Source organism: Melanostigma gelatinosum (genome assembly GCF_949748355.1).
Source record: "Melanostigma gelatinosum genome assembly, chromosome: 8".
Classification (NCBI taxonomy): Eukaryota; Metazoa; Chordata; class Actinopteri; order Perciformes; family Zoarcidae; genus Melanostigma; species Melanostigma gelatinosum.
Window position 1 is genome coordinate 22,142,886 of NC_136641.1, and position 25,357 is coordinate 22,168,242.

At 41.9% G+C, this 25,357-nt stretch overlaps 2 protein-coding genes across 2 annotated transcripts; both read right to left on the minus strand.

Annotated features, from left to right (window-relative positions):
- Positions 1 to 106: 106 nt before the first annotated feature.
- Positions 107 to 2,847, minus strand: lmod3 (leiomodin 3 (fetal)). The gene is made up of 3 exons (XM_079274107.1): positions 2,420 to 2,847; positions 663 to 2,246; positions 107 to 403 (listed from the first exon to the last, which is right to left on the minus strand). The coding sequence occupies exons 1-3, from the start codon at positions 2,705 to 2,707 to the stop codon at positions 356 to 358; spliced, it is 1,920 nt and encodes a 639-aa protein (XP_079130233.1). The 5' UTR covers positions 2,708 to 2,847; the 3' UTR covers positions 107 to 355.
- A 798-nt stretch (positions 2,848 to 3,645) lies between these two features.
- On the minus strand, positions 3,646 to 24,100 carry frmd4bb (FERM domain containing 4Bb). The gene is made up of 24 exons (XM_079273406.1): positions 23,964 to 24,100; positions 15,529 to 15,594; positions 14,721 to 14,815; positions 14,512 to 14,604; positions 14,106 to 14,190; positions 13,718 to 13,774; positions 13,596 to 13,618; positions 12,589 to 12,672; positions 12,346 to 12,411; positions 11,997 to 12,054; positions 11,824 to 11,910; positions 10,229 to 10,305; positions 9,875 to 10,013; positions 9,644 to 9,785; positions 9,305 to 9,438; positions 8,988 to 9,104; positions 8,027 to 8,255; positions 7,887 to 7,940; positions 7,624 to 7,771; positions 7,248 to 7,415; positions 6,292 to 7,070; positions 5,795 to 5,933; positions 5,307 to 5,426; positions 3,646 to 4,436 (listed from the first exon to the last, which is right to left on the minus strand). The coding sequence occupies exons 2-23, from the start codon at positions 15,592 to 15,594 to the stop codon at positions 5,309 to 5,311; spliced, it is 2,958 nt and encodes a 985-aa protein (XP_079129532.1). The 5' UTR covers positions 23,964 to 24,100; the 3' UTR covers positions 3,646 to 4,436; positions 5,307 to 5,308.
- Positions 24,101 to 25,357: the final 1,257 nt, after the last annotated feature.

The window sequence follows — 25,357 nt, forward strand, 5'->3', positions numbered from 1 at the left end:
TTGTTCCAAAATAAATCATCTGGCATGTAATCAAACAAACCTACTCTAAAAATCTATTTTTAGCACACCATGTTCCAAGAAACATATGAATGTCAAAAGCAAATGATGAAAGAGGTTAAACATTTTAATGTCAATTGAATTTAGGGTGTTCTTAATTTTTATACCTTTGTTGTTACGACTTCCTAAAGACTACAGCATTTAGTTTGAGAACAACACAAGAGTTAAACAACCAGACAATATTATTTTTATGCAAAAGTAAAGTGTAGTTCAGTCTTATTTTGCACAGTTGATTAGAAAATAGGTGTAAAATAAACATACAGTCTGGTGAAGAGAACAAACAGCTGAAGCTGCAGCTTCAGAGGAGACTCGTTTCACTTGATTCCAGGACTTTAGGGAGCGGCACCTGCAAGCAGCAACAAAGGAGAAAGGAAAAGATGACTTTGGTTTCTAGTGCAGTGGTGCAACGGTATTATAGAAAACACCTTATAAGCTGTAAGATAATTTAATACATTCACATGCAATACATGCTCTTGTGATTTGAGAGCTTTCAAGACCATCAATAGTAACCCTTTATTTCAATAAAAAAACAGAACTTGTCAAATGTTAGTAAGCGCAGGATCCCAACTTGATTGATCACACTGTACAAATTCTTGGATACTCACAGATTTGAGATAGGCCACGCTGCTCTTTTTGATCGCACCAAGGAGCTGATCGCGGGGTGTGTCGTCAACCTTAGGTGGCAATCGCCTGCGAGGGACAGGCTTTAAAGTCTTAATCAAGTCAGTCAGGTTTGCTTTTTCCTCTGCCAATGCTCCATTGCCTACATCCTTCACTTTGGGAGTCTTCCTCAGTTGGAAACTTGCCCTCTCTGGTCGGCTGTTATCCCTCGGGTCCAGGTCCAGAAAAGGGTCGCGCTTCTTGGGAGTCCTCTTCAGCTGGACGTCCCTCAATGCGTTTGCCGGTTCGGCACTGGGTTGCGTAGGAGTGCTCTTGTGTTTGTGCTGCTTCTTTGGCTCTGGCCGCGCTGTCTGCCGTTGCGTTTGCGGTACAGTGCTCGGTTCTGACGAGGGTGGGACGAGCCCATGCTCCTGCAGGACCTCCAGAGGCGGTATGTAGCCGAGCATCTCAAGTAAACCAGGAGGCAGGTTTAGACTGCGCTCGTACATCTGCATCAGCTCCCTCTGCTCCTTCACCTGCTGCTGCCTCTGCTCCTCCTTCCTCAGCTGCCTCTGGCCGTCCAGATTCCTGGTTAACAGGTTGGTCACCACCATCCTGGGCCCCGGCTGCTCGAAATGGTAGCCCATCTTCAGGAGGGTGTTGTTGGCCTTGAGCAGGCGTGAGATCTCCATCTCTGAGTGGTGACCCAACATGTGCCTCTGGTTGTGGAAACGCAGCTCTGTGAGGGTCTCGTTGAATTGGAGGCAGCGGATGATGGCCACGATGCCCTTTCCGGTTACGAAGTTGGACTCAATATTCAAAGTCGTAATGCCGCGATTCTCTCGTAACATGTTGGCCAGGTTGTAAGCTATGTTTTCATCGACGCCGGTGTTGGCTATGCTGAAGGTTTTCACATGTTTGTTCTTCTTCAAGGCGTTGACGTAGTCTAACAGCATCTCTTTGGGAATGTTTTCTATGTTGTTGAGGTTGACCTCAGTGATAGAAGGGTTGTTGTTGCGGATTTTGTCCAGTGTCGACTCCAAGTTTGTCTCATTTCCTGAGGGTCTTGATGTCATTTTTATATTATTGAAGGCCAGCTTTGGAATATTTAACTTGTTAATTTGTCTCTCTTCTTTCTGCGGGAGCTTATCATTGGTTTCCTTTGTCTCCGGCTCCTCTGAGGCCTCTTTGGGAAGCGAAGAGTCAGTCGTTTTAATTTCCTCTTTCTCTTCAACTTGTGATGTGCTGTGTTTTGGAGTTACGCTCTCACTCTTCTGCTTTGTGTCTGAAACAGGCTGATTGTCACCTGTATTATTTTCTGGTACATTTTCTGTGTTGGTGTCTGGAGAATCTACATGTTTGTGAGTATTTTCATGTTTGTCTGTGTTCACAGGTGACTTTAACCCTTCCTTCTCTTTCACATCCATCCCTTTGTCCTTTTCATCCCTCTCATCAACCTCTTCAATAATCTCTGTCATTTCCTCTCCATCTGTACCATTAACAGCTTCTTCCTCAATGACTTCCTCTATCATTTCATATTCCACATCTTCTTCTTTGGGTTTCTTCTCAGTTTCCTCCCTCAAAGTGTTCTGATGAAAAAACAACAACATCAGACCAAGGTTAGAATTGTGCTTTTTCCAAACATTATGTTTTGTTTAAATGCTGCCTGTAACATTCCACTAGTAAAGGGTTATGGTTTGTAAATAAATATTATTATTCTAAATTGATCTGTGTCCAAAAATGTGAGAGTTTGACCTCTTACCTCACTGGGCAGCAGAGTAACAGGCACTCTTTCTTCCTCAAGCATACGGTTGGACTCTTTCTCCCAGTGGAGGTAACCAACCAGGGATCGGTGGTCGAACGACCCAGTCGGAGGCTTCTCCGTCTGGTCCCTTTGTCTCTGTCCCACCGGTACCCTCTCATCTGGGGCAATAATAACATCCATCTCTCTCTGGAGCTCCGTAAGCTCCTCCGGTGAAAGCATAGCAAGGAGTTCATCCTCGTCGATATCCTCTTCATTGAGATCCTCGGGGTCATTACTGTTTGACATGTTTGCCTAACTTCTTGCTTCTGTTGATATCAAAAGGTAGGATCACTTCTGTCCAATCTATGACTCAGGATAGAGCAAACTGAGAAGCCTCTGACTTTGACTTCAGCTGGGCAACGTTTGGCTCTGCCGCATGTGGAGTCTAAAATTAAACCCTGTGAACTGCATGGAAGATATTTAAGCTACCCCACAAGCAGGGAGACATGCTAACATTCTTCTTTCAGCCCCCCAAACCCAGCTGGCCTGGCCATCAGGATCTTTTGGGATGACAGTTGCTTCAGGCAAAGGAGAGTGTAGGATTGACAGCAGCAGCTGGACTGCTGGGCCGGTGGGGTGACAGCGTGTAAATTCTCATTTGCTGCGCAACAAACACATGAGATCGGCTCAGGAGAGGTAATTGAGAAGTAATTTGTGATCAGGGAAATCGATACCTTCAATTGTAGTTTTTTTTTAGATCATTACTAAAGGCACAGTTTGGTACAAAGCTAGGAATTTGTTGGCGCCCTGAAAATTCAGATTTTATTGAAAGAAGAAATAAAAAACTTATAGGAATCGTTTGACGTTTTGGAAAATATGTTTACCTTTGGACAGAGCCAGGCCGGATGCTTCCCCTTTTTATAGTATTTATGCTACGCTAAGCTAACCGGCTGCGGCTCTGTGTTTTAACGGACAGAGCGTTGTTAAACTTATCATCTTATTCCAGTATGAAAGCAAATACAGATACAAATATAGATATATATATGTACAAATACCAAAAAGTTGAAGTACTCCTTTAAGGAGTACTCACAAACTCAATAACAGAACCGGAACTAGTTGATTACCAGCCACACAGAAAGTGACAACAGCCGTCTATGTGTCACACATGTATTTATTCACATCCTTGTTCCCAGTGGAAAATATTTTATGACAACATCTAACATATAACTACACACTGACCTGTACAAATATGTGAGAAAACAAACTACGAGACATGAATATTATGGTTTTCACGGCAGTGGTCTTCTGTTAGTATAAAAAGAAGTTCTTATATTTAAAAAAAAAAAGATATTCTCACCATGCATTTTAAAACACATTACACCACCAACAAAGACAAATGGTTCTATAAACAATATTGACATAATACATTCTGATTGAAAGTTTATAAAAAGAAAGAAATGGAAATTCACCAAATAGTCCGCTCTATGTGAACATGGTCAAGCTCTGTTTTCAATGTGGATGTTATATTTAAGACTATTTTTGATCATACTGTACTGAGATGAAAGTGGTGAAAATCATTTTTATTCTATGACCTGCTGTTTTGTATAAGGCAGAAGATAGTTCCTGTTAAAATACACAGAGTTTGATTTCATTAAAAACACGTTGCCTCTTTTTTTTCCATCTTTAAAACACAATAGGGTTTGAATCCAGTGTGGTTGTGCAACATCTTAAAGTTCCATGGCACATTCTCATCTGCCTGTATAATTCGTCCAATCCAAGGCACATGGGAAAGTCATTCAAGAGTGTCATCACTGTGTTCAGAGGTTACTTTAACACGAGGACAGCGTACACGTAGACTCCGCCATAACAGATACAACATCTCCTAAGAAAAGGTTATGGCAGCAACAACAGTTTGTGTACAGCCTCTGTTTCAACTTCATCCCCTTCATGTGCTGCTGGCCATGGCTTTATTTGTGCCAAAGTTAGGTTTGGTCCTCTTCAGTGGATGCTCATGTAGCTTCCATCCAGGTGAAATCTGTACAGGCAGTGAGAAAAGAATGTTGAATATATTGTAGTTCAAAAGAACAATTGATTGAACTTTGTGGAAAAAACAGTGGGGAATGGAAAATGGAAATGCAGTACACTGAAAAGGCATGCAACGTGACTTCGGCTTCATGGAGCAAATGGAATTGTCTTTTAGACATGCTAACAGCTAAAAAGTGGGACTTTTGTCGAAACTGAAATAGCTCGACTGTAGATTGGGTTACCATGAAATTTGATTCAGATATCCCTGGTGTCCCTGGAGGATGAAGCCTTCCATCTTTGGTGATCCTCTGACTTTTACTCTCGTGCCACCAAGAGGTTGAAATTTCATTGGCATTCATGTTGGGACCCTTCAGGTTGATAACAATCACGTCAAAACTTTTATCTGTCCAATATTTGATTTGACGACCAAATACCTGCAAAACTAATGACATTCCGCATCAGTCTCACCTGTATTTTGTGTTCAGTGCTTATGAGCAAATGGTAGCATGCTAACATTGCACATGCTAACTATCCGTATTTTAACTTAAAGTCATTGTGAGCATGTTAGCATGCTAATGTTAGCATTTAGCACAAAGCACTGCTCTGCCAAAGTACAGCCGCATGGAGCCGCTAGCCTGCTGTCGACTTTTAGTCTTTTCACTTTCTTTTCATCACATGATTAGACAATTGCTGTAGGTCAGGTGCAAAATCATCAACATAATGACTGACAGAAAAATAAATCAGCGACAGATCACAACATGAAAAGGATGGATGTTTGATTAAATAAGCTACGCAGGAGTGACACACGAATGAAGACGGGATGTCAAAATGGAGATGACTGTCAACACGACACAAAGCAGCCGGCTGTGTTCGGTCTCACCCTTAAGTGCTAGAAAGGTTGTCTGATGGTTCATCTGTACTAGTGGCCTCAGAGCCAACCACCTCAACTGACTCAGACTTTTTAGGCATTGTGTCAGAGACTTTGTTTTCTGGAGGAGATCTGCACACATGAGCATTAATCATAAGTCAAGAAATGAAGGAAGAAAGGCAGGAAGAAAGAGAGATGGTCCACGTGGTTCGGGTTTTTATGAGCTCAATCGTTAAAAACTCTTTGCAGAACAATGACTTAAACTGCAACATGCATTACAGGAAACATTAGTGGCACTGACATCTGTACCTGCCATAGAGCACCGACGGAGGACATGAGCAGGCTAATTATTGTATCCATAAAATAGCAATCAGCATTTAAATTTAACATTCTACTGATAATTCAACTGAGAGAACTGCCCACAGTTGTCTGTGACTGGCTCACTTCCTCTTGCATCCACAACGTCTCAGTGTGGAGATTTAGTGAACTGCAGCACTCACCTGCAGTGTGAGGGACTGCGGTTGTACGGAGAGGCAGGCGCTCCAGGGTGTGTGTACTGAGGTGTGTCGGGTGTATCGTAATCTGTCAGGCCGACTGCCAGCTGGTTTCGCCAGTTACCCGTGCTTTCCACTGAGGACACTGCAAACAGGAGGCAAACACACTCAGCTGTTGTTGGTGTGCAGCTCAGTAGTAATTGTTGTTGAAAACACTCCTAAGTTTAACGTCACTACTGCAAAACAAACAATTACCCTTCACATGATGGCAATATGTTATTACAGTGCATTTTCTGGCACTTTACATATAAACTTCACAATTGTATGATTATACAGATCTAAAAACCTGCAAAACTTTTTTTTTTTTTTTAATAGTTGTGGGAGGGTTAGCAGCTCTTTAAGGCATGGTGGAGGAGTGCGTTTGTCTAATGTTATTAAATAAGATTTTGCTTCCTACGCCAATACATCTGACTGTTTCAAACTGCTCAAGGACTTCATCTCACCTGATGAAAAGGAGGCGGTTCTGCTGGAGTGGCTGAATGCCGCTGGCATGGTCTGGTAGCCCAGACTGAGCTGAGAGCCGCTGTCGAAGTCATACAGCACCCCCTTCCCTCCCTCCCTGGGGCCCCTGCTTCGGTGGTACCAGCCTTTCAGATGCTCCGCCACCAGGGCCTTCTGCATGTTCTTGGCCAACAGCTCATTTCTGGGCCTCTCTCTGTTCCGCGGCGGCCTCACAGTTGCGTAGGGATTCTGGGAAAGACTATCTGCCCGGTCACTGCTGTAGGTCCTGAATCTGTCATGTCCATGATACCCATTGATTTGGTAGGAAGGGTTGACGTTGTAGTGGCCTTCTACTTCATTCTCATACACGTAGGCACCGTTAGAGTAAGGCTCTATGTCCGGGCAGGGGTAGCCGGTGACGTAGTAGGCACTGGGTGCATAGTGTGCTGAGTTCTCACATGAATAACTACAACCAGAATGGTGCTGGACCAAGTTGGGCATACTCCCAGTATTTCCATACACTTCCACCTTCCTGTGGAGACGATGCATGGTTGAGGTTCGGGAATCCAGCGTACTGTAGTGGGAGTGGGCCGCCCCGCAGCAGTCAAGACTGGACTGGCTGGTGTAAGAAGAGCAGTCCTCTAACACCTCTGTGCTGTTGCTGCGGTGGGCTGGTGACAAGACAAAGACGGGCTTCTCTGAGTCTGTGTCTTTTCTTAGCCGGGGCTGCGACTCTAGACTTCCGCTGCGGTGCCTGAAGCAATGAGGAGACCCCTCCGACCTGGAGAAGGGACACAACTTTTAAACCGTGTCCTAAAAATCAATTACGGGATGATTCTTCCAGATTTCTTCGTTAAAATAAAGGTTAGGGAGGGGGTTTGAGAGAAGTGGGGATTAGGCTGAGGGGGAGTGTTTGTTGAAAAAAAAGGAAAGATGTTGGTAATGCAGCGGATCTCACCTGAGCTGGCTGCTGCTGTAGGCATTGCGGGTCATAATCGGGGTGGGAGGCATGCTGCGTGGATCTCTAGGAGGTCTGGGAAGGGTTTTATAGGGACTACTGTGGGTGGAGGAGACCTCTCTTGGGTTCTGGCAGCAGTGGGAAGTATCCTGGCCTTCAAAAGCGAATCTAAAAGGGTGTGGAGAGGATCCAAAATATAAAAGAAAAAAAGGGATGAGATGCGAGGAAAGGAATGAGCATGCATGACACAGCAAATATTAAAGTCTCTGCCAAATCATTACATCATTTTTTTCATTTCAAGAAGAGCTTTTCAACAAAATCAAAAGATGTGAAACAAGTTATACCTCACACTAGACAGAGGAAGGAAATCTTTTACCTGCTGTGGTTCTTGTTCTGGTGATTGTCCCTCGGACATCCCCGTCGTTCGGCATCATATTCGGGTCCCAGCGATCGCATCGGACTGAGCTGAGGGGAACCTTGGACCGACCGTGACCGTGGCCTCTGACTGACACCGTCTGAGTCATCTGAATACAAAAGGCAACCCACGGTGACAAGACTGACACTCTCTCTTTCAAAAGTTGTCATGATGATAAAGGTCAGTTGAATTTAATGCACCAGAATGTGTGTTGTCTGACTCACCATCATCCAGCGGGAGACTAGACAGAGAGCTGCAGTCTGAACGGACAAGTTCATCTGGAGAAAAGAGAAAGTAACTCCATGTTTACTGTTGAAATATATCTAAATGATAATCCAGCAACACCGATTAACATGCATCATACCTGCAATGATCACCGAGGCCCGCTGGGTGGGCTTTTTCCCCTTCTTGATTCTGTACTGGTTCATCTCATCCTCTATCTGCTGGAGTTTTTGCATGGCATCCAAACAGTTTCTCCTCCTCTTCTTCTTCACAGTTTTGCACAGTTCTGACTCATTTGCGAGCTTCTTAGCCGCCTCCACAATCTTTTGCTGCAGGGCAAATCTGCTCTCCAGGTTCCTCAGGAAGGGATCCTGCAGCAAAACACAAGCATCGCATCCAATAATTATAACTCTTCCAGACATAGTACTGAGTCATTTTCTGAATAAACTGCCGTCACCTGTTTTCCCTAAATCTGTTTTGACTGTAGTCTTAAGCTAATGTTAGTCAATCAAGAGTAACTGGTGCTTTTGTTGGGGACTATTTTCAGCTGCAGATTGGTGCACTAGCCAGTATTTGCGTCATCAGTACTCTACTGTAGGCCAATGTCAGACTCACTCAAAATGCTCTCTCTCTCTCTCTCGCTCTCTCTCTCTCTCTCTCTTCTATGCCTGTGCACTCATTGACAGCTGTAAGTACGAACAATAGCCATGTTCGTTGTTCGTATGTTCAGTATATATTCATGGATATAATGATAGTTTTAAAGGAGCGGCTTTGGAGGGAGGCTTGAGGAGATGGGCTGTCAGTGTTGCGAAGATGAGACTTTGCGACTTTTTCTTGGTAGTTTCTCAAGATAAACAACCTCAGCTTTAACAACTGGGCAACATCAAGGATGTTGTTTTTATAACAATGAATCTCTATGGGCACAAAGGAATAAGATATATCAGCTTATGGCTACACAGAATATACTTGTTAGTAGGATCAATTCATTGTTGGTTGTGATCTTTTTGTGGCATTTGTTGACAAAAATAAATACAAAATTGAAAAATCATGTGTTTTAACCCAAAAAGTGTAAATATATTAACTTGAAGGTACTTGATACAGACCTCATTGTAGGGGAAAAGGTCATCCAACTTGAAAGTAGTGCCAACTCGTCGTCTGACGTGTGGCGCTCTCTCACCTGAAGAGAGGGGATACTCCTTTGGCAGCTTTCCAGTAAGCTCCTGAAAACACAAAACAACAAGTCCTCTTAATACTTTGAGCACTTTGAACTGAACTGAACCGCAGAAACCATCAATCTTAAAAACAGGAGTTGCAGCTGACTGAATGTGGCTGTTTAGAGGGGAAAAACACACACACACACATGGGCCTTGCAAAATATAGTAACAGTGCAGAAGAAATGTCATTAAAAATATTTTCTCACCGCCTCTCTCAGGCAAATCTTCTTCAGTTCTTTTGTTTTCTTGGCCAAAATATCTTGGATCTCCTGCTCTTTTTTTCTCAGCTCAGAGAGTTTCTCTTTCTTCTGTTCTTCACTCATTTCAGAGTCTGCAGAACCTGTGAAACATTAGTCTTACTGTTCTTGCCAACAAGCTGACTTTTCACTGTCTTTTACATTTTGATACTCAAACAGCTCAGTGTTTATCCTTCATAGCTTAGTCAGAGAACTCTAGGAGCGTGAATATGATCTGAAATGATAACTTGAGAAGAAATACGAACTTAATAGACACTTGCTTCATGAACTGAAATAATAATAACCAACCTGTGGACACCAGACTCCCATTGCTGGCTGTTATGAAGTTATTCTTCAGGCCTGCGTCTCCCAGTCTGTTTATTTTTGCTCCTCCGTGCTCCGTGAGATCCATGGCAATTTCCCCCACAGTTCTTACTGTTCCTAATTTAGTCTAAAAGAATTCAAAAGAAGAAATGTACAACAAACATCAGTGGATGGCGTTAAAGGCAAGTATTAAAAGCGATTTTGACCGACACTTACTTTGGTTTGCTTTCTGTCCAAGTAGAACTGGTGCTGGCTAATAGCCATGACCCAAATGGTTTTGATTAAAGAATGGCTGGCATACCACGTGTGGATGAGTAGGCCAGTCTGCCCAAAGGTGCGTTTGGTTACTGCTCTCCTGTTGCAAGAAACACCCCCGAAAATGAATCACAGGTTGGGATGGAGTTTTATTTAAATCACAATTCAAATAGAAACAACAGTGATATAAACGATCTCTTTGGATAAATGCTGTTGACTCAATAGAGGCTAAGCAGCTGTAAGCAGAAGCAAAATGAAAACAACAAATGAATCGACTGGTATCCAGTTTAGAAAGAAGAATCTCCTGCTGCTCACCTGTGTGGATCGTTAACTTCTACAGCAAATTTCTTCTCCCGGAAGTACAAGTTTTCCAGCTGCTTCCACTGGTAAAGCTAGAGGTAGAAATAAGAAATATCTGATTAGGGAAATGGATAATATGCTCTGTAATCCACAACCTGAAATGCAGAGAGATGCTCGTCGGTGCAAGGCCAGACATAATGGCTTTAAAATGTGTCCATTTGTGACTTCAAGTCAGGTGGATGTTCACGTTTTATTCCCAAAACCCATCTGCTCGTCATGAGTGACATCACATCAACAATTAGAAAAAAAAAGATGAGTAGAGCAGGTGTTTTGGTTAACCCGTGATTTAAAAAAGCCAGACAGGAACATCAACTGTCATTAAAGTCTGGGCCGCCCAGCATGCCAGATCTGCAATAATGCAGGTGTTGGAAAACTAAGAATGCCACAAGGGAACATGAGACAAAGACTCATCTTTCCACGGTTCAGCACATCCATCCTCGTATCACCCAGGTGCTCACTGACAACAGCCAGATATGAACAATCTATTTGGGTCAGTGACTCACTGTGTGTCTGGACGAGATGCGAATGCGACACAGACAGCACACGGTAAACTATACTACTTGTGGTTGCTTTGGGGGGTATTTTCTATTGCAATGCTGTTACATTGTTAACATTAGAATGGAGAGGCAATCATCCACACAGTTTTACGGCAAAAAAAATATCGATAATTTCAGACATCGGTTGTTCAATATTTTAGATGAACATGCAAAAATGTTATTCAAAGAACAAAAGCCCAGTCTACTTGCAACACTGCTTCCAACCAGACAAAGAAGTGCAGTATCCAGACTTACCGGTACAATGGATGTTCACAGGTCCCAATTCTAAAGTTATTAAATCCTCCCTAACTTTGCTGTCAACACAAACACACTTTGTTCCTTCTCCTGTCAGCTCCTGACTTGTCTCCTCAGGTATTCTCAGAACATGCATTATAACCCTCCAAATCCGGCCCCTTGATCTGTGACATCACCAGCTCACTCCCTCTTGGCCGGTTTGGCAGGCCGGCTGCTTGCACAATCTTTGGAACACAGCTGGCAGAGATGGATTGCACCACGTCGAGCGATTACCAAGGCTATAACGGGAAGACGGTGCCGGTAAATGAATGTGAAGTGGTTTGAACTCTCCTCCTCGCCTATAACAGCACTGCACTGAACGACTGACACAGACTGGACCACATAGCTGACGGCTCACTCACATGGGTGTTTCTCCAATCAAATTACACGCTAAAGCAACACCAATGAAACAAGAAAAGCAGGTTCATATTGTATGTTTGATTCTCACACGTACAAAACTCACTTGCTGCATTATGGAAAGAGCTCTCTAGACTCAGATTCTGCTCCAATTTTACAAGTCTGGCCTCGTCTGCTGCAGCAGCTGAAGCCCAGCCTTTTGTTGGAGTGAAATAGATGATGCACGAATGTGAGCTGGTGAATCACCACGCTACGTGCACCAGCAGCAATCCTTACCCCTGTGCTATCATGTCCACAGTTGGATTAGTGAAGCAGAGAAATAGAAACAGCCATTTGAGAGGGGCAGCGGCAGGAAATGTTTACCTTTCGAGGTTTTAATTTATCCTGCAGGTCATACTGGCCGATGCCCTTATAGCTGATTCCAAGCCACCACGGGATCCCTTGTTTATCCTGTGAGGCCAGAACACAGCTTGATGGTTGACTCAGTTTCAGGCACAACAGCTGTCATTTCCCGTTAATCGCAGCAGGAGACTTACCTTTACTTCATAATAATGCACGCCATACGTGGGCAAAGATTCCACTAACGTCAAATACCTAGAACAAAAAGCAATTTTTATTACTGCTTATTTCATTTTTTTTACATCTGCATGTGGTTTACCTTGGAAATATGAAAAGACAGAAATTTAGACCCCTGTTCGGTGAATCAGTGTGATTCACCGACTCAGGAGGAGCTGTTGATTCCTTTCAGATGATAAGAAAAGGAGTGCCGGAGAGAGACGGAGAGAAGGGAGGGCTAATAGAGGTGAGAGGAAGATGAATCTACTTAAAGCGTAATAGCATTCATCGTCTAATTACAAGTGTTGAATCACTTTCTTCCACACTTACTTCACAATGGCCTGTCCTCGGGAGACTCCTTTCAGCTGTTTATAATGTTCAATCACTCGATCCTCACTGCAGTGTCAAACAAACAAGACACCATTTCACACTTTAAACCGATGCACAGCATCAGATCAAACCATTTTGTGTGGATGTAGTTTAGCTGCGTTTAAAAACGTACTTAAATGAGTGAAATCAGTTTGTTTTAGGCGTTATAGGCAAGCTCTGAAACAAGCTTTCCTGTGAGCATACCAGTATGCAAGTGATGGGTGTTCCTTGAGGACTTTGGTGGGAAGAGTTGGTTGTTTCTTCAAGTCAGCTCGAGTGTTTTCATCACTGAAACAGAAATAACAAACACAACAGTTACAGTTAATAACAGTTTAGGACAATCTATCTCTACTTCACTTCACTTCTTGGATGTTTCTTTTTTTTTTCGTGCAGTAAATGAAGTATCAGTGGTAAGTAATTACTGTCTTTAAGTACAATTTTGAAGTACTTTCATATTTCAAATGTTCTGCAACTTTATACTTTTATTCCACAACATTTCAAAAGGAGTACTTGTACGGTTTGACACTATAAGTGCATTTTGTTGATAATACAGAGTATTTTTACACTGTGCTATTACAACCTTTATAGAAGTAAATTATCTGAATACTACTCCAACCACAATTACATTTTGTGCATATTGCATTCTCCACACTGCTGGAATAAAACTCCGGTTAGACGACACTGAACCCTGTATTTTATTCGGCCGACCAGCTCTCAAATTCAATTGCCGATTGTAAACTCCTCAAGTTGCTTAAATCCCCCTAAAATCCCAGAAGAAACACAGAGGGCACGCCCTCAGTGTCCTCGCTGGTCGTCACAGCCCCGGCAGCCATCGTAATAAAGAATTGACTCATGTGAACAAAGATGCCAGTGTTCCGAAACCATCTTACGTCATCAGCTGTTCAAAGCCAGGTGCCGACCTGCACAGAGGCCTGCAGTATTCCCTCTGATCACTACATGTATAATATAATAAGGCAGATAACAGTTCCGCTCTAAGAAGTCTCTGCTCTGCAAGACTCGGCTTCTATCAGCACTATGAGACTCATTAGTTGCACGGTGCAAGCTTTACAGCGGTCCGTGGTAAACCTCACCTCACACTGCCATTGATTTTTCTTGTGACCTTAATGAATGCCTTCACTGAAAGCTCACCAATAACTTGCCCTGCTGCTGTTAAATACTTCTTACCCAGCTGATAATATGCACTTACTTACCTTGTGTAGTCTCCCTTCGCCTCCTAGTGATGAAAATAACACATGTTATCAGGTGACGTGCTTTAAAGGGATTCTAGATGTGGTAATTAACGTTTGTATATGAGCCTATTAAAAGCACTAACCTGCAGAGCATTTGCAGCTAATTTGAAGACGTTGTCACTTTCCACTTCTATAAACCCCTGAGAGACATAAAATATCAATATAAGACATGAATATGCATGACGCAGAAAATGTGGAGAAAGCTTTCCCGGTCCAAATATAGAATATGTTGCCCTCCAATAACCTCTGCTTATTCTCAGGATGAACCCTTGTGTTTTGCTTCTTTTTGTTTTTCTGAGACTATCTACTTTACATTCCAGCCGGCAGAGTGGGAAAACTGTGCCCTGCGGCCATTGTCTGCTAAGCTGCAAGGGGTCCAGAGACAGTGAATCATCAGGAAGCTGTTGAGAACAAAAACAACTTGCCGCATCATTTTTCAATGCTTCGAACACGAGAGAAAAAAAAACTTACATTGTAGACGGCAGACTTTGCATTCAGGAAGAATAACTCCACCGTTATGATGTCCTTAAGCTGGGTAATGTTTTCTACATAAAACCTGTGAAGGATAAAAGCAAATGCACACACAACAATTTAAAAGTTAAACAGCGATTACTCGTCACTGTGTCAATCTGCACTTTTCTCTGCCTATAGTGATTGTTTTCGTTGGCAGTGTGAGGTGTTGGTTAGAGTGATGGTTCATGATGATGTGCAAAAAATAAAAAAATCACTTGTATATTTATACTGTATATTTACAGATACACATAAGACAATCAGGATAGGAACCACCCGGGACATTTTGTTCACGGCTATACTCCATGTCAATAAAGTAGTGCTCCCTGCTGGAGATCTTATGATTTGCATGAGAAAAATGTATTACCTGACCAGGAAGTTTAGGGCAACAGGACCGGACTTCTTCAAAAAGTCATGTTCAAGAACTCTGCGGTCCATCTGCAACCACTTACGCCGACCACTGCGAAAAGCAAACAGACTGAAGCATCAGGAAGCTGCATTTTGCACACACTCGTGTATGGACATGATGGAAACAGTCAGACCGTTGAACATAAATAAACTCAACAATTTACATACTGGTCATCAAAAAATGCAATTCCAAAGAATTCCTTCTCTTTGAGGTTGAAGTGGGAGGAAACCAAGTCGAGGAGTTCGTAGGACAGCAGTTTAGGCTGCGGGAGAAGGTTTAGATTTAGTTGTCAACAATAGATTAGGTACATTAGACATCCATTGTAAAATAACTGACACATGTGTCAGAGATCCTTGAGGAAATAATTTTTTTTACAAATGTACCACTGAAAGCATGCCATATACAGGATATCATTACATGACAGTAACATATAACATTTTTTTGTAACCTATAATTACAGCTCACCTGGGGGCAGAGGACACAGGATGTGAGCACAACACTGACATCATCTCTTGGGTAAAGAACTTCTTAGCAAAGCAGCAGCTTAAGTACACGCCGAGCAGATATACGGAGCAACATTTGCATTTATTTGGAGTCGTGGTTTCTGACCACCTGATGAAGAAAGTTCAATAGTCACTCTTCTTTTAGCTCTGGTTTGGTTGCCACCGACTCTTGAGGGAATTATCTGGCTCGTAAGCTGCTAAATGCTCCACTATGGTCGCTGAATATCTGCCTTTAGTTTGGTGCTGAGCAAATAGTGTAAAGTAAAGAAAACAACTTAAAAACATAGTAAACCAAAACACACAAACGAAACGATGAGCTGAAGGATGCTCATTGAGGGGAACTGCAGAGTCGGATGATTTGTTTGTGGGTTCATTACTGCCAGAAAGCCCGTTCTCATTACAGATAGCCATTTGATCAATCGTTGTTATAAAAGCATCGACTATCGTCGCTTCACGTCGGGAGCAGTCGTACCTGAACCAGCAGCTCTAGCTTCCTGTCATCCAGCAGCTGCACTTGGCACAGTCTGCCCTCAGTCATCTGCAGGGAAATGAAAAGAGGAAGTGCAAAGCTTGTGACACAGAATGCGAGCGATTCATCATAACAAGGCAGAATGACATCAGGTCTTGTGTGTTGCTCATGTTTCTACAGCTATGACCTACAGCGCACACAAGGCCTGATAATAAGGGCTCGTAACTCTGAAGTAAAGAGTCTTAAAGATATGTACTTAGCAAAGGCCTTGGTGGTAAATAGAGGAAAATAAATGTACGTCATTCATGACAATAAAGCCATTGTCTCAAGGATTTATTGCCATAGCAACCAAAGGAAGGAGTTGCACCATTTTGAACCTTTCACATTTAACTTTTATTATTTCAGTCTCTCAGTCTCTCCAACATTTAAGTGAAGAAATATTCAGTGGTGGAATGTAAATGTACTTCTACTTTATACTTATACTCCACTACATTTCAGTGGGAAATAGTTGCTTTACATAATAACATTTTACACACAAAACATATGATCAGTATGTACAATATAATGCATTTCTACAGGTTAAACCACCCATCAGTTTATAAAGTAATTCAAATTAGTTTCACCTCCACCAGCGACAACATTACAATGCTGCTGAGCCATGAATGCAACTATAATTGTCATCAAATAGTATAATATGTGACAATATAAGCATTGTACAAGCATGGCAGGTACATTTACTGTTGCTACTTTAAGTACATTTTGTTTGTAATGCTTATGTACTTTTACTTGTAATGGAGTATTTTACACTTTTTTGTATTGCTACTTTTACAAAGTAAAAGATCTGAATATGTCTTCCATCACAGCTAATATCTTTATAATCACAAACTTTTCACCCTAAAATATGAATGGATCAAGTTCCAATCACTGTGTTGGTGCAAGATCATTTTGGACCACAAAGCCCTTCAAACAACGATTCTCATCACAGAATCAGCTTGACCTACCAAGAGACACAGAGAGCGCCGTACGCCCGATAAATCAAAAAGCTGGTAAAAATGACAGATTGGGGTTGACCAGTTTCACAACGAGACCTGCTCACAAACTGAAATAAAACACTTACTTTTCAAACAGATCAACAGCCTTCTCCTCTGACAGAATGAGGCTGATTTCAACTTGGTGTGACCCGAGCAGCTGCTGTACCTGGTAAACCTCTCCGGGGAGGGCGCAGGTGTGGAAGCATCCCTGACCAGACCTCATCCCTCAAACAAGAGCCTCCTCTTGGATCCGAACCATGAAATTGTCAGCTTTGACTGAGCAGCAACAGACGATCGGGATTAACTGGCAACTTGTTCCATCCAGGTCTATTGACTGAGCAGTGAGGCCGTACCGTAGCTGTGTGCAGCGACGGCTTACACAGTGTAGCCAGTTAATGAGAAAACAACAGCTGACTGAAGGCTGGGTCAGACTCCTAGCCACACTTCAGGGCTTATTACGTCTTAATACGAACAATAGGGATCAGACAGGAAACACGAGTCGTCAATATGGTCTGCTGAAATTACTGAGACATTTCAGATGCTTATTTCACTTGTGTGCTGTTCTGTGGCTGAATAGACTTTCATCTGGATATCAGGTTTCTCTTGCTTCCTTTTTATGTACATTTTAACTGAGTGATTTGATTGAAGAGGTACTAAAGTGATTGAAACAACTCAAAGAGGCTTTACTTTACACACACTCTACTTCTCATGTATTCTCTTCCTCACACTGCTGCACTAATAAACGATTAAACAAATGGCCCTGCTTCCTGAAACGGATGGGACACACCCGGTCACTTCTTTGAACTACACCATCTGTAATGTCTTAACGAGCACTCTGTCAATTACAGCCTCTGAATAATGTGTCAATCTCTTCGCCACAGTCATCAATTCTCTTTCAGGATCGAAATTAAAAGTCACATTCAATTAACACAATTAATTTGGAGTGTGGCTCTGTGTGCTGATCACATTATTACATTGATTTGAGCTTTGATTTAGTTATGACTGCATCATGGTGGGGTCACACGATTAGTCTCTGTGGCGTGACACGACTCTGGCTGGCATGTAAAGTGAAGACATTGGCCACTAGATGGTGCAGGGATTATTCTCCTTCTGTGTGGAGAAGTTGTTCATGTGGAGAAAATGGCTTCTTAAACAAGCATGTGCCGCTGAGGAATTTTCATAAGCAGTTATTAGCTCAGCAGACGAGAGTCAAATGCTGCTGGGATGACTTGTACTTTTGCAATATCGATGAAGTGAGTGGGAGGAGGAGCCGTGAGTTTTGGGAATCTTCACTATTAATCATGTGGGAGCTGTAATCACTACAATAACTGCTATTTATATCTTGACAGAGCAGCCCAGCGACCCTGACTGACCCAGCGGTTTCTCTGTCACAGCACACAGATGTTGTGACAACATGCTGGAAACCCAACTTGACATCTTCTAATAGCTTGTTTTGTCAGTCCAGCTGTCAAAAAACCCCAAAGACAACAAGTTTACACTCACATAAGAAAAAGACAAGCAGACAATCCTCACACTGGACAAGCTTGAACCAGCAGATATTCTCAAATGTGACCTAAAGAGTTGCCGATTCATTTTTTTGTTGATCAATTAAACGATTACTCGACTCATCGTTGCAGCTCTACTAAAAACTGCTAAAAATCTAAATTTTCATGAGTCATCTCATGATGTACTTTTATTCATCACAGCACAGCAGAGCAGACAGCGCTGCTCAATGAACCAAACGCAACCTATTCAACCTGAATAAAAGGCCAGCCTTGGACCCTGTGGGGTTAAGACGAGCACTGAACCTTTATGTAAAAAAAAGAGATGAAAGAACTGTCAGTCTTTGTGTTTGTCTCTCCAGAGGCGCTGCAGGGTGCAGGGTTGGCTCGAGTCTGGAGCCTGAGGTTGGCATATAGACAGCTTGTTATAGCGTGTTACAGAGGAGAAAAGAATAACCATGTTCATTACAATTAGACATAACCTGGTAAGATGTAGAGATATAAGGCCCCTCTGACATTGAGCAAACAATATAAATGAACACAGTTTAATTTTTATAAACAGACAACATCATATCAAACTTAAAAGTTGTACAATTAGCTAACAGGATCATTGATCTGCCTCCTGCGTAAACTGGCTGTCAGTGTTTAATACGTCACGCTGGTTAAATGTCATGTCCAGACTGCAGCCCGTCTTATCTCAGTTTCCTGTTTTCATGCATTATTGATGAAGGCTGGTATCACACACAAGTCAGCGTCTGCTCTTTATGCTTACATGCTCTTCGGAAGACACCCACTGCATTCAGACAAAGACAGAAATGGTTTAGAAACTATTTTAATTTAGATTTATTTATTTTTGAGAACACCTGTACAACACTAAAGTAACTATAATGACTGGATTGGCCCATTAAGAGAAAGACAAGAAGCCAAAATAAATCAAAATAAAACCTGTGCATTCAAGGATGTGACATCCAACACACTGGTGGTAAAGAGGAACACACGAAGTCATGTGTTTTGAGCAAATTAGATTTTACAGTTCCTCTGTGACAATAGCTGTAGCTTATGTAGCTGACCTCTGACCCTGACTGGTAACAACACAGAGACCTTCACGGTTAATCACGCCTTCACTCCACGGATTCAAATGGTTCATGTTTTATTGTGAAATAAGTGGTGTCGTCATTCTGTTTTTGGCCTTGCATTATGGGAAGAAAGTCTCCTGAAGAAAATCTCGCTGACAGGAAGCTTAATTAGGCGTATTGTAGGGCTGGGCGATAAATCGATTTAATCGATTAATTCGAATGTGTGCTTTAAGGCGATGTGTTTTATTGAAAATCGAGAAAATCGCCCCCACCCCTTTTTCCCGTAGTAGAGTGCGCGCGCATTGTTTACAAACTAAAACAATGGCGGCCAGCAGCTTCACTGCTGCCGCCGCCACCTCACAAAAACAACCCAGCATTTTGGAGACATTCACCAACTGTACTCCGCATGAGAAGAAGAGTGCCCGGTGGAAAGCCATCACGGATGCAGTCGCGATGTATATCGCAAAAGATATGGTGCCCATATACACCGTGGAAAAGCCGGGGTTTATTCACCGTCTCAAAGCTTTGGACCCCAGGTACGTGCTACCAAGCCGTAAACATTTTTCTGACGTTGCCTTGCCTCGGCTGTACAATAGTACACGCCAAAGGATCTCTGCGGAGCTGGAGGGGATGTCATTCTACTCCGCAACAACTGACCTGTGGTCCAGCAGGTTGACCCAGACACCGATCCACTTGACTGGTGGAAGCGTCACCAACTTAACTTTCCAAGGCTAAGTACTTTAGCAAAGAAATACCTCTCTGTGCCAGCTACAAGTGCCCCCTCTGAGAGGCTTTTCAGTGTGTGGGGGGGCATTGTTACATGCCACCGTGCATGCCTGAAGCCAGAGGTAGTAGACAGGCTTGTCTTCCTGGCAAAAAATATTTAGAAAAAACATGCACTACTGTTTAATACTGTTGGTTATGTTGTGAATGCACTTGATTTTGTTTACATGCACTTATTTACTGTGCAAAATATGTTATGTTGATGTTAGATCAGATGTTGCACTTTTGAAAATGTGAATGTTAAAGGGTCATATACATTTTATTTCATGCTGTGTTTGTATCAGTGTATTCAGTTAGAAAAGCTTACTGTAAAAAGTTACATTTGCACAGTTGTTTACAATGGAAGGCTACTATTTAATGTTATGTTTAATTTAATTTTATATTTAAATGATTCAGGCAAACAAAAGAGTGACCAAATACTTTTTGTATACTACAGGCACCTTTCTACAATGTTCAGGTTTTGTTTGCACTTTATTTTTATCAACCTACTTGGGAAAATCATCACAAAATAAAAGAAAAAATTGTTTTCAACAGCTTCTGTCATCTGCAAAAATTTTTGGGGGGAAAAAATCGATTTAAAATCGTGAATCGGATTTTTTGTAAAAAAATCGGAGATTTTTTTTTTAGGCCATATCGCCCAGCCCTAGCGTATTGGCAGTGCAAAAAAATAACAAACAGAACACACTGAAGCCAAAAACTGGTCAGAACAGCGAGTACAGAATGAGACGCCGTGGTTACAGAGGCTGTGGGCTGTAGAAGGATACGGATTATCTGAAACCCCATCTGATATCCCATCATGACTCATGTTGTCAGCGGTCAAAAGGTATCTGTGTCGCATCATCTCCCAAAGAGAACCAGCCTGGCTGTTTGTGATATCCGGGAAATTCATGAACACAATGAGGTCCAGGATATTATGGAGGAATCAGGAAGAAATACTTTTTATTTTTATATCACAACACCTCAGTGATACAAGGGCGGGTATCGCAGAGGAGTGATTCATGCGAATGATGTCATCATGCAGTACAAGTTCAAAAGGACGTCTACCAAAAGCAGTAGGACATCGTGATATAATGTTTTAATGGCTGTCCTGCAACTGCAAGAAGCAACATCAGACGACTGTATTTTATTAGAAGCCACAGTGACAGCAGGGGTCAAATCTGCTTCTATCAGTCGCTGCAGGATTGTAATGCTAGCAGTAGAAAAGCTAAAGAAGTACAAATATCCAAGTTAGCCTTGGAAGGGCTGGGTGATATGGCCAAATCTGCTATGTCATTTCATATCTCCATAACAATATACATCACGATAAAGACATCGTGATGATTCAATTAACAAATGAATAGTGTTCGAAATAACCACATGGTAAAGTCTATTTTGTATATTCCTGTGTGAATTAAATACTTGACAAATGAAAAGTGCAGACTCATTTTACAATGAACTTCAGTGCAAAATGAATGAATGAAAGTAACAGTTTCAAGTGAAATAATAGAGAGAAATCAATAAATATCTCCAGCTATATCTGTTTACATTACATGAGAGGAATCAGATCAAGACAACAGTTTGATTTAACTCCTGGGGTTTTTCCATCAGCAGAATTCTGATCAATTTAAGTTCGTATGTTCTTGATCAAAATAGACAAAGTAATTGAGTAACACGATATATGATTCAATCACAATATGGTTTTATTGAAAGAAAATAAATAACCACATTGAATAATCTCCCAGCCCTAAGCCTGAGTGATGTTTGTCATTGTACAAATATAGATATATATGTAAGATAAAAGTTTCTGTCGCAACATTTCTGCGTAGTTCTTGCACGAACAGAGGTGCAGCTGCTGTCGTAAGAACTGACCTTATCATTTGAGACTGTGTTTAAACAAAGAAAAGCCGCCACATATTTAAAGAAAGGGAAAGTTGTCATTTTCATTTATGCCGTTAGACGCTGAACGCTGCTCAGGTTCTGTAAAATCTCAACAAACCCGCAATAGTATTTGATCTGTGTGAAATGAATACTTGAATTTCTCTGCAAACCCTTAAAGCCTTTTTTTAGATGTTATCTAAAAAAACAAAATTAGAGTCCGCAGCCATGTTTGCGTATCTTTGACTGTGCTCAGCAATTCATGGGAACCTGTCGATTATGCTGTTGTAATTATTCTGTGTGCAAAGTTTACACTTCACACTTGCTGCAAAAGCTTGTGGAGTTTCCAAAATGAGATCAATGGGTTTGTCAAATGGGGAAGATGAATGTGTTTGTTGGGATGTCTTGTCTTTGGGTAGAATTTATAAATGTATTCCTTCTTTGGATCAGTCCATATCGGTGGAATGATCCAGAGGTGCAAAGAAACTCCACTTTTACTGATCAGGGTGCAGATACTCTGGTTACATATACTGTAAAACCCCCCAAATTGTCAAACACCAGCATCTCAGTGCAGAGGTGAAATATCCTTAAAAAGCACACAACAGAGCATATAGACAAATAGACACGTCTAAAGGCAATCATGAGAGCTTTACCACCAATTGCCCTCATTCTCTGGGTTTCGCAGCTATTCCCACTGGCACTCCTGATATCACAAAACTGCAGAGTTTCATTACAGAGAACTGCAGTGACTTTCTGCAGTGCTGAGGGACGAGGCACTGAGGCACGGACGCGAACGGGTGGAGAAAATCATGGAACATGACCAAATTTCATGATCTAAATGAATAACCAGGGTGCCAACCTGTCTCACTTCAGTGATGCTGCTCGCCTTTCACCATATATATATCAGATGTATTCCTTCAGTGTAAAGTGTATGAATACAAGATGACTCGCCTGTCCAAAAATAGATCTCTCCCCCTCTCTGTCTTTAGCACATTTCTCAGAAAGTCTCGGGAGGCTTTGATTTTTAAATGAACGGTTGCCAACTGAGTGCTGAGACATTTCTCAGCCGCTTCAAACACCGGCCTCTTTAGGCTCTCAAACTGCGAGGACAAGTGAGGATGTGCATGAAAGAAATATATTCAAACCTGTGCTGAGTTTTGATTCTGTTGAATGTGTAATGAAGGAGTTTACCAGATGCCTGACTTTAGTGACCCTTTAAAAGAGTTTGAAGTCAGAAATTGCCCCCGAAAGGTTGACGGGTGTGATAAAATGGCACAGGACATCCTCTCCATAGGAAGAGCAAGAAAGTTTCACACTGCAGGTGTGTCATACAGACGCTGCACCATCTCAACAACAATTCCTGTTTACAATGTCTGATGCTTTCAATACACACACACACACACACACACACACACACACACGTGTGTCGCTTCCTTCAACTCTGAGATAACTCAGCAGGTCAGTGTCAATCTTTGCAGGGCTCATCCGTCCAGAACAAGCAATTATAAAGAAAAATCACCTCCCTGCACCAAACAACGAATGTCCTTGTAAGCCATGACTAAACATGCTTGGCCTGGATCACCAGTTGTCCCCATAGCAACAAATCACAAACACTTCCAAATAGAAAATGATAATTATGCAAAATAAAAACATAAAAATGAGGTAATGCATTGGACACACTCTTTTCTTTGCTATTCTTAAAGTCACACAACCTAAATAAATGTATGAGCCCGCCTCTCCATATTAGATTCAATCAGACCAGTCAAATAGCTTAAACTATACTTTTCTTCCCTTTTTACTTAAAAACATCAAATACTACCATCTACAATTCACTACAAACAGCAATATTATCCACAGCATCCTACAATGAGACTAGCCCACCTCAGGGCCGGTTCCCACTGTGCAGGGAGAACAATGAATGTACTGCTACTGTGGGCTACTCTACTGTATGGGTGGTTTGCACCTGAGCCCCATTACTAACACATGCAGATGTGTCAAATAAAACCTCACTCCTCCTTGTTTTACTGAGGAAACACGCCAAGTCGCTGCGGAGAGCCAAACCCATGCCGTTGTAATTTCCATTGACGCTCTCTCCCCGGATCACATGCGCCCATGACTCGGTCTACTTTGTCTCCTCACAGCTCACTGAGGCGGGTTGAATCTGCTCCATCACACCATGCATATCGCCTTACCTTCGCGCTCCTTATATCCCGCTTAGGTATTGATAAGGTATAGCTTCCCCTGCATATTGATCACCCCTCTGTTCAGCTTTCTCCCCGGCTGCTTTTGCAAGGGAGGGGAGCCGCCGTGCAGCCGCTGTCCATGTTCATCCTCCGGTAGTACTGTAGCGCACACACACGCCTCGTATTGAGCCACACTCACCACGCCTTCACCCGCCGGCTATTATGTGAACGAGCCCCGCATCCCCTCCCTCCCTCTGCCTCTCATCAAGCAGCTGCCGGCCGGCCTGAATCACTCTGAATCCTCATCATAATGAAGCGTGATCGCCTGAAGATTACATATATCTGACACATATATATGTATTTATATGTACACATACTACATGCATACATGTATGTGTGATACATACATTCAATCTGACTTTATCACACCAAGTGGATTCTGTGTCATCTCCAAAATTACGACAACGCTCATATGGGAGCGACATTAAATCATATTATTTGTAATATTTGATGTATTGAGCCCTTATTGTATCATATAACTTCTGTTTATTGTTCAATTGGCTGTTAGTTATATTTCCATGACAGCAACAATGTCACCATTACACCCAACCCAATAGAATGATGTCAAAACCAAACATTTGACAGGCAATGACAGTAAACCAAAACAATCAATTCGGTAAGGTTTTAAAATCACAGACCGCAAATATTTTGTTTGTGAATAAAATACTTAAATAATTAAAATATTGTGGTGCCTGTATGTACAGGGATAGAAGACAAAAGGTTGGGGAAACAGTTAAAGTCAAGAGAGACCTAGAAATAAAATACACTGCAAGATTGCTGAGGACCTTACAGGTACAGGTAACAAGGCAGGAACAATGATGTAACAGTGTTGATGTGTTTACAAAATTACTTTGGGAAATTGCATGTAAACTATTGGTTAGGCTTATGTTTTTTAAATGTTCAAGTACCTGACTGGAAATTACATTGTGGTATATTAAAGTATGTTTTCAAGTTTGTTGTTTGTTTTTTAGCTGCAAGTTTAAGGGCCACACCTTGTTTTTCTTCTTTTCATGAAACATCTGTTGTGAAAGGAGCCCATTTGTACCTTGTAATTATTCAATATGTACTGGGTAATTAAAAAAAGTACTTACAATGTAATATAGTTTTATGTCCCCATGAATGCAAAATTGTTCCCTTTGTGTTTATTTTTGGTCGAGGCAGCATAATGTGACCTCTCCTGCCGTGTTAAATAACTGTGCATACCTCCAGACAGGAATATACCGTAGTATGTTTTACTGTATCCGTCTACTATTTAACCTTTCTTTTGAATATTTATATGATCTTTTAGTAAATATGACGAAAGGGTATTCCCAACAATCCAGCTAACAGTTTCTTTCTGTTTG

Excerpts from the sequence above, each read along its gene's own strand:
- lmod3 (XM_079274107.1), bottom strand. The coding sequence starts at position 2,707 with ATGTCAAACAGTAATGACCCCGAGGATCTCAATGAAGAGGATATCGAC. Across the intron at positions 2,247-2,419 it reads TTACTCTGCTGCCCAGTGAG|AACACTTTGAGGGAGGAAAC; the intron begins GTAAGAGGTCAA and ends TTTTTTCATCAG. Across the intron at positions 404-662 it reads GCGTGGCCTATCTCAAATCT|GTGCCGCTCCCTAAAGTCCT; the intron begins GTGAGTATCCAA and ends TGCTGCTTGCAG.
- frmd4bb (XM_079273406.1), bottom strand. The coding sequence starts at position 15,594 with ATGACTGAGGGCAGACTGTGCCAAGTGCAGCTGCTGGATGACAGGAAG. Across the intron at positions 10,306-11,823 it reads ATAAATTAAAACCTCGAAAG|CTTTACCAGTGGAAGCAGCT; the intron begins GTAAACATTTCC and ends TTCTACCTCTAG. Across the intron at positions 9,786-9,874 it reads TGGACAGAAAGCAAACCAAA|ACTAAATTAGGAACAGTAAG; the intron begins GTAAGTGTCGGT and ends GAATTCTTTTAG.